This window comes from Doryrhamphus excisus, linkage group LG17 (genome assembly GCF_037039965.1).
Source record: "Doryrhamphus excisus strain RoL-2023G ecotype Guam linkage group LG17, RoL_Dexc_Guam_v1.1, whole genome shotgun sequence".
NCBI classification, from domain to species: domain Eukaryota; kingdom Metazoa; phylum Chordata; class Actinopteri; order Syngnathiformes; family Syngnathidae; genus Doryrhamphus; species Doryrhamphus excisus.
In genome coordinates, this window is record NC_136373.1 from 4,532,532 (window position 1) to 4,541,627 (window position 9,096).

The following is a 9,096-nucleotide window of genomic DNA, read 5'->3' on the forward strand; positions in this document are numbered from 1 at the left end:
AATAAGATGCTGTGGACTGATGAAACTAAAATGGGGTTATTTGGACATAAGGTGGATGAAGAACACAACATTCCAAGACAAACACTTGCCCACAGTAACATTTGGTGGTGGTTCCATCATGCTGTGGGGCTGTGTGACCAGTATATATATATATATATATATATACTAATATAATATAAACATAATAATATAATATAAACTTAATTTCACGTCTCATCTATCACTGTCTTCATTCATTTTCAACCGCTTATCCTCACGAGGGGCGCAGGGGTGCTGGAGCCTATCCCAGCTGTCTCCGGGCGAGAAGCGGGGTACACCCCGGACCAATCGCCAGACAATCACAGGGCACATATAGACAAACAACCATTCACACTCACATTCATACCTATGGGCAATTTGGAGTTGCCAATTAACCTAGCATGTTTTTGGAATGTGGGAGGAAACCGGAGTACCCGGAGAAAACCCACGCATGCACGGGGAGAACATGCAAACTCCACACAGAGGAATTGAACTCGGGTCTCCTAGCTGTGAGGTCTGTGAGCTCGAGCACCGTGCAGCTGCTATATGATATTCATTCATTCATTTTCTACCGCTTATCCTCACGGGGGGTGCTGGAGCCTATCCCAGCTGTCTTCGGGCGTGAGGCGGGGTACACCCTGGACTGGTGGCTAGCCAATCACAGAGCACATATAGACAAACAACCATTCACACTCACATTCATACCTATGGACAATTTGGAGTCGCCAATTAACCTAGCATGTTTTTGGAATGTGGGAGGAAACCGGAGTTCCCGGAGAAAAATGGGGAGAACATGCCAACTCCACACAGAGATGGCAAAGGGTGGAATTAAACTCGGGTCTCCTAGCTGTGAGGTCTGTGCGCTAACCACTTGACCACCGTGCAGCCGCTATATGACATATTTAATTGAAATTGATCTCCATAACTAGTGACTTATAAAGGAAAATCTTAAATTATCAAGTGTGCCCAACTTTTTCATACCATTGTATATCATAATTTATATTTTTGGTCATTACATTTTTGTAATTGTTTTGTTTTTCCCCCTTTAAACTGATCAGGTACGATGTACAAAGCCACAAGTTGAAAGAAATGCGATGATTTTCTCCCCTCAAGGCTTTTGCATGTCACTTTGTGACCTAAAATAGAGGTACACGCTTGTGATGTGTGTGTAAAGACTTGAGTGTAGAGTCAGGGGATGGGGGGGTGTCTTGCAGAGGAACACATTTTAGTGTGAGGGGGGGTCCGGTTACCAGCGCGCCTTCTGCAGGAGAGGGCTGACAGGAGCTTCATATTGCCGTGACCCAGCACTTGGCATTGCACACTCCCACCAGGCAGCAGTGGTCCTTCACTCCACCGACCACCGCCAACATCTAACACGCTCATTTCACCCCAGGGAGAGGCGTGCGCCAAGCCGAAGTCAACCATGCCGAAGCTTCTGGTACAGGGTGAGTGTGGCCAGCATGAACCCACACAAAACAGGAAAAAGTTGAATGTGATATTTTAAGGTTACTGTGTTGACTTTTGGAGGGGGCGGGGTCAAAAAAATGAAAGCTCCCTCTAATGGTTTAAATGCTTATGTCAGGGGTCATGACTCTGCTGCATTGTATGTTATCAACGGGTCACATAGCAAACGTTCTAACTTTAGAAGACCGCGTCATATTTTAACAATGTAAGTGTCTCCACATATATTTATATACTGTATACAAATATATATGTCAACAAACAATTCCAACCAATTCTAAAACGAAACTACAAAGCATCAACACAGATCAACAACATTACTTTGATTTTGTCATAACTGCCCCAAAGGACAATGGCTGTCTTGACACATGTCAGCCACGCCCACTAGCATATCAGCCACGCCCACTAGCTAAACCGCTGGAGACGTCTTCAAGCAACCAACACTTGATTGACCTAAAAAAAACTGTTTTACTCATTTATACGAATATTTAATAATTTATTTCCCAGTCATTGGAAGTAAAGGTACTAGCAACAATTTCAACTAATTCTAAAACAAAACTACGAAGCATCAACGCAGACCAACAGCATTACTTTGATTTTGTCATAACTGCCCCAAAGGCCAATGGCCGTCTTGACACATGTCAGCCACGCCCACTAGCATATCAGCCACGCCCATTAGCTAAACCGCCACTGTAAACGTCTTCAAGCAACCAAGCGTTATATTGGCCTAAAAAGGCTGTTTTACTCGTTTATATGATTATTTAATGCTTTATTTCTCAGTCATTGCAAGTAAAGGTACTAGCAACAATTCTAACAATTCCAACTAATTCTAAAACGAAACTACGACGCATCAATCATTAGCATGTCAGCCACGCCCACTAGCTAAACCACCACTGTCGACGTCTTCAAGCAACCAAGCCTTATATATTTGGCCTAAAAATGCTGTTTTACTCGTTTATATGATTATTTAATCCTTTATTTTATTTCACAGTCATTGCAAGTAAAGGTACTAACAATTCCAACCAATTCTAAAACGAAACTACGACGTATCAACCATTAGCATGTCAGCCACGCCCACTAGCTAAACCACCAGTGTCGACGTCTTCAAGCAACCAAGCCTTATATTTGGCCTAAAAAGGCCATTTTACTTGTTTATATGATTATTTAGTCATTTATTTCTCAGTCATAATGTCACACTCTAAGTATATAACATGTATATTTTTGTGTTGTAACACATTTTCTTTTCTGGGCGATGCTTCTGTTGGTGGTCATGATCAGGCCAGCATAGTAAGTATGGAGGGTGAGCTGAGAGAACATAGTCCGAGTAATGATAGTGGAATGGTTGTCTTCCAGTAGTCAGTAGGTGCATGTAGGACATAGTGAAACTTTGTGAGACTGCTATGAGGCCATCATGGTGTGCATTGTCCCATCTCTTCATGTCTCTGCTAGCTAGACATCTATTTGTGTCCTTGTCCATCAGCATTTTGGATTGCCAAGTCGTCTTTTTAGTGCTGCATGACGTGACACAGGACTGCTATTTCCGGTGTCAGTAATGACTATTTTTGTACGCCAGAGACCGATGAGAAGATGCGGGCCTTCGCCGAGCAGGTCTTTGCATCCGAGACCAAAGGTGAAGACATCCGCGATGAAATCTCCGTCTTTGACGTGGCTGAGGACTGTCCCATCATCCACCACGAGATGGCGCACCATCTGCAGGCTGACGACGACATTGAGAAGCGGTCAGTTTGTATTGCATTGGTTTGTATAGTCATGAAGTTGTATGCATTTCAATATAAAGTAATATTACAAGAATAACATACATTACTTTTGTCATAATATTACTGGACAATTAGGTATGTCCTCAAAACAAAGTCTATATGTACCCCGCCTGCCTCCTGAGGTCACCTGGTATAGGCTCTGGCGTACCCCGTGACCCTAATGACGATAACGGATGTCTGTATGAAAACGTTTAAAAGTGTATATACCCTTTCTCCCCAGCAAGAGGCGCTGTCGCACCATGGCTGCTGCCCCTGTTGTGGAGGTGGACACGCCCACCTACCTGGAAGTACCAGACTTCCAGAGAGTGGCCATCATTGGAGACTACGCCTCAGGGGTACACCCATGCAAAATTCTGCTAGTCAATCAAAATAAAAAAAAAAAAATGTATATATGTTAAAATAAATCCACGTACTTTCCATTATGGCTCCCTCCCTCCTTGTCAATCTTCTCTCCAGGTTACTATGGACGACTTTGAGCTGTCCTGCAAAGGTATCTACCGCGCTTTGACCATCAGAGAGAAGTACATGAGGTTGGCCTACCAGCGCTTCCCACGCACTGCCTCTCAGTACCTGCGTGACATCGAGGGCGAGACCTTCAAGGTGGAGGACCAGGTGCAGCCAGGTCAGGAAACGTTCAAAAAGAACTTTGCATATTATTCCATATGGTCAATGCTTTTACCATTACTGTACTGTGTATATATATTTTTTTATTTAGTATTCACTCCGCCTCAGAAGGACGGCGATGACCCATTTGACACCGCTAACCTTCCGGAGAATCTGGGTTACGTTGCTCGCATGAAAGAGGGCTTGATCTACGTGTACGACAATGACGCCGCCGCCGACAACCATCAGCCGAGAGACATCCCCTGTCCTGACTACAACAGCTTCATCGACGACATGAACTTCCTCATTGCGCTCATCGCACAGGGACCCACGTGAGGCTGCACCTTTCTTTGCCATCATCAGTCATTATTACAAAATATCCTCATTTATGACTGCATCAATAAGTCAGAATTTGACAAGAAGTCCTTATATGGGCGTTCCCGAATACGAACTGTAGACCTGCACTACCCGGCTCTGCTGTGCTGTGACAATTTCACCATGTTGGCATGGAGTGGGACGTATACAGATGTTAATTAAAAATGACCAAGGAAATACATCTGGAATAGGTGCAGATTCTGGAAGATCTAGAACACTTGTGAACGCAACACGGTTGCGTCAGCACTTTTGGTCCACTAATATGGTTTAATTGGTCAAGTGTGAACACAGCTCAGGATCTAGTTCTAGATTGTGTTGGTTATTGTGTGTAGCTGCTCTATAGGAGTACACAACTCATTACAAAGGGACGAATAAAATAAAGTTACAAACTTACGACTTTATTTACAAGAATAAAATGTGTTGCGTTCACAAGTGTTCTAGATCTTCCAGAATCTGCACCTATTCCAGATGTCAAGTGTGAACAGGTGCAGATTCTGGAAGATCTAGAACACTTGTGAATGCAACATGGTTGCGTTAGCACTTTCGGTCCACTAATATGGTTTAATTGGTCAAGTGTGAACACAGCTCAGGATCTAGTTCTAGATTGTGTTGGTTATTGTGTGTAGCTGCTCTATAGGAGTACACAACTCAATATAAAGGGACGAATAAAATAAAGTTACAAACTTACGACTTTATTTACAAGAATAAAATGTGTTGCGTTCACAAGTGTTCTAGATCTTCCAGAATCTGCACCTATTCCAGATGTCAAGTGTGAACAGGTGCAGATTCTGGAAGATCTAGAACACTTGTGAACGCAACACGGTTGCGTCAGCACTTTCGGTCCACTAATATGGTTTAATTGGTCAAGTGTGAACACAGCTCAGGATTTAGTTCTAGATAGTGTTGGTTATTGTGTGTAGCTGCTCTATAGGAGTACACAACTCAATATAAAGGGACGAATAAAATAAAGTTACAAACTTACAACTTTATTTACAAGAATAAAATTGTACATTTACAACTTTAATCTCAGATCATTTTAAAGGGGACCTTTGATGCTAATTTTTTGGCCCTTTGTATTGAGTTGTGGACTCCTATAGAGCAGCTACACACAATAACCAGCACAAAAAACTTTATATAAATTCCATAGTTCTTCTTTATAGTTCTTCCAGAATCTAAAAGCTATCGGCAGCTATTCCTGTTTTAATGTATTCCACCCAGGGCCCGCCCCCCAGACACGCCCACTGCGCTGTGGTTGGTCCCATTAGCGAGTTCAGTTTTTGACGTTTTTTGCAGTAAGACGTACACTCACCGCCGTCTGAAGTTCCTCATGTCCAAGTTCAATGTGCACGAGATGCTGAATGAGATGGAGGAGATGAAGGAGCTCAAGAAGAACCCCCACAGGGACTTCTACAACTGCAGGAAGGTAGCCCAATTACGGCCTCTACCGTTTGCTCCTTATGGAGGCTCCTCCTTATTTTTTTCTATCCATCAGGTGGACACTCACATCCACGCTGCGGCCTGCATGAACCAGAAACATCTTCTGCGCTTCATCAAAAAGTCATACCGCGTGGACGCCGACCGCGTGGTCCACAACCTCAACGGACGCGAGGTCACCATGAAGGAGCTTTTCGAGTCTCTCCACCTGCATCCTTACGACCTCACCGTGGACTCGCTGGACGTGCACGCCGTACGTTGCTAACTGTTGCTAACAAAGCCACAAATGGTTGTTAGAAAGGTTGTTGATGCATCCTGCTTATCCTCACTGGGGTCGCGGGTAGGCTGGAGCCTATCCCAGCTGACAAGAAAAACATTTCCCAACATTATTTCTGTTCCCGGTTACAGGGCAGACAAACGTTCCAGCGTTTCGACAAGTTCAACGCTAAGTACAACCCGGTGGGAGCGAGCGAGCTCCGTGACCTCTACTTGAAGACCGAGAACCACATCAATGGAGAGTACTTTGCCACCATCATTAAGGTCACTGATTTGTCTCCTTTGTCGGTCAACTACTTTTCCCCCTCAATAGAGACTGACTGATTTTTAAAACCAACCAGGAAGTAGCCAGTGACCTGGAGGACGCTAAGTACCAGTACGCCGAGCCTCGTCTCTCCATCTACGGCTGCACGGCTGCCGAGTGGGACAAACTCTCCGGCTGGTTTGTCAAGCACAGAGTCTACTCCCCACACCTCAAGTGGATGATCCAAGTCCCCAGGATCTAGTCAGTCCTCTACTTACATATTTGTATGTATTATATATATATATATTGTATAATTAATGATGGTGTTTTTGCCCTTCTTTTGTCTTTAGTGACATCTTCAGAGGCAGGAACTTTGTGCCTCACTTTGGAAAGATGCTGGAGAATATTTTCCTCCCTGTCTTCAAGGCCACAATCGACCCAAAGTCCAACCCGGATCTCAGCATCTTCCTTAAGCATGTGAGCGAGAAAGTTTTAAAAAAAAAATAGAAGTGGACTAAATAATACTTGTTAGTGACAACATATGTTATTGTCCATGTAGACAAGCTGAATTATGATTTTCAATCATATTTCTTTTTTTTGGGGTTTTCTCCGGGTACTCCGGTTTTCGGTCTGGACCAGTCCGGGGTACACCCTGGACTGGTGTCCAGCCAATCACAGGGCACATATAGACAAACAACCATTCACACTCACATTCATACCTATGGACAATTTGGAGTCGCCAATAAACCTAGCATGTTTTTGGAATGTAGGAGGAAACCGGAGTACCCGAAGAAAACCCACGCATGCACGGGGAGAACATGCAAACGCCACACAGAGATAGCCGAGGGTTGAATTGAACGCGGGTCTCCTAGCTGTGAGGTCTGTGCACTAACCACTTGACCGCCGTGCAGCTATAATGATTATGATTATTATATTAAACGGGACCTATTATGCTCATTTTTTGACCCTTTGGATTGAATTGTGGACTCCTATAGAGCAGCTACAGAAGACGTTCTAGATCTTCCAGAATCTGCACCTATTCTAGCTGTATTTCCTTGGACTCACCTCAGTCACTGTCAAGCTGTCTACATATAGACAAACAACCATTCACACTCACATTCATACCTACGGTCGCTAATTAACCTAGCATGTTTTTGGAATGTGGGAGGAAACCGGAGTACTCGGAGAAAACCCAACGCATGCACGGGGAGAACATGCAAACTCCACACAAAGATGGCCGAGGGTGGAATTGAACTCGGGTCTCCTAGCTGTGAGTTCTGCACACTAACCACTTGTCCGCCGTGCAGCCCTCCCAATTAACCTGAAAATTGGTAATGTTATGAGTACGGATGTCCGATATCGGCTTTTTTTTCCCGAAATCCGATATTTCCCATACTGATATCAGCCGATACCGATATCTGTAACATGACATATCGCCAGTGTGAGTTGTATACAGCATTTTTTAAAATATAGTTTTTATGATCGGGGAAAAAAATGTGAATGATATCATTTTTATGCTGATATCACGCTGATAAATGAGCATATATTTTTTTGTGAAAAAAACAGCATTAACATGTATAATTCCTATGCTATATTTGTGACAGGTGACAGGTTTTGATAGTGTGGATGACGAGTCCAAGCACAGTGGTCACATGTTCTCCACAAAGAGCCCCAAACCAGAGGAATGGGACATCGTGAAGAACCCGTCCTACACTTACTACATCTACTACATGTACGCCAACATCGCTGTGCTCAACCAGCTGAGGAGGTCAGTCGGTGAAAAAGGATTACTCTCGATGTACGTTTGATGTTTTTCTTTACGTTGACTTAGTGTGTTTTTGTGTTGTTTTCAGACAGCGGGGGATGAACACGTTCACGTTCCGGCCTCACTGCGGTGAAGCAGGCGCCATCACTCACCTGCTGGCTGCCTTCATGACGGCCGATAACATCTCTCACGGCCTCAACCTGAAAAAGGTCACGCTCTACGTCCACTCGAATAGAAGACAATACCATATAAATACAGTATTTGCATTAAATGTTGTATTTTAATACCACCAGAGTCCAGTGCTGCAGTACCTGTACTTCCTGACCCAGATCCCCATTGCTATGTCTCCCCTGAGCAACAACAGTCTATTCCTGGAGTACGCCAAAAACCCACTGCTAGAGTTCCACAAGAAAGGCCTGGTGGTCTCTCTGTCCACTGACGACCCCATGCAGTTCCACTACACCAAGGTCTTTCTACCACAACATCATGAACCAGCTTGCATCCAAAACCACATTGTTGTTGTTTCTTTGTACCTACAGGAGCCTCTGATGGAGGAGTACGCCATCGCCGCTCAGGTGTTCAAGCTGAGTACCTGCGACATGTGTGAGATCTCCAGGAGCAGTGTGCTGCAGAGCGCAATGTCTCACGAGGTAGCAATCGAGACTACCTCCACAGCAGCTTGGTCGACTTACCTACTATTTACCCGAGCCAATGTCGTGATTCCATATTCTGCTATTGTTGTGCGTGCGTTCCCAGGAGAAGACTCACTTCCTGGGTCAGCACTACCTGAAGGAGGGTCCCGAGGGCAATGACATCCGTAAGACCAACGTGGCCCAGATCCGTATGGCGTACCGCTTTGAGACACTGTGCTACGAACTCAACCTCATCAAGGAGGGCCTGAAGTCTGAATAAAAAGTAACGTACACACACACAAGTGGAATTGAATGCCATTTTTGAGACGCTGATGTTGTTTTCATTTGGAGACTGTGTTGATGACCGTGTAGTGTGATCTTCATTATGGAGGAGCATCACGTACAAGAATGGAAGTGCATTAAAATGAGGAAAAACAACTGTTTCGGAGCATGGATGATTAAAGCAGGATAATAAAGCAACAAATAGGATCTCACAATGTCGACTCAGCA

The 9,096-nt window shown here is 44.3% G+C and overlaps 1 protein-coding gene across 5 annotated transcripts; it reads left to right on the forward strand.

Moving 5' to 3' along the window:
• The first annotated feature begins 1,254 nt into the window (after window positions 1-1,254).
• ampd1 (adenosine monophosphate deaminase 1 (isoform M)) lies at window positions 1,255-9,078 on the forward strand. 5 transcript variants are annotated; one of them, XM_058084090.2, is made up of 15 exons: window positions 1,255-1,463; window positions 3,053-3,218; window positions 3,478-3,592; window positions 3,714-3,879; window positions 3,973-4,192; window positions 5,529-5,658; window positions 5,728-5,922; window positions 6,078-6,209; window positions 6,287-6,450; window positions 6,540-6,666; window positions 7,794-7,957; window positions 8,043-8,163; window positions 8,248-8,421; window positions 8,494-8,604; window positions 8,711-9,078. In XM_058084090.2, exons 1-15 carry the CDS (start codon window positions 1,442-1,444, stop codon window positions 8,864-8,866), a joined length of 2,163 nt encoding a protein of 720 aa, XP_057940073.2. In that variant the 5' UTR covers window positions 1,255-1,441; the 3' UTR covers window positions 8,867-9,078. The 5 variants fall into 5 exon arrangements, with proteins under 5 accessions (XP_057940073.2, XP_078653750.1, XP_057940078.2 ...); XM_078797624.1 differs by lacking the exon at window positions 1,255-1,463 and adding an exon at window positions 2,171-2,274; XM_058084095.2 differs by lacking the exon at window positions 1,255-1,463 and adding an exon at window positions 2,476-2,485.
• Window positions 9,079-9,096: the final 18 nt, after the last annotated feature.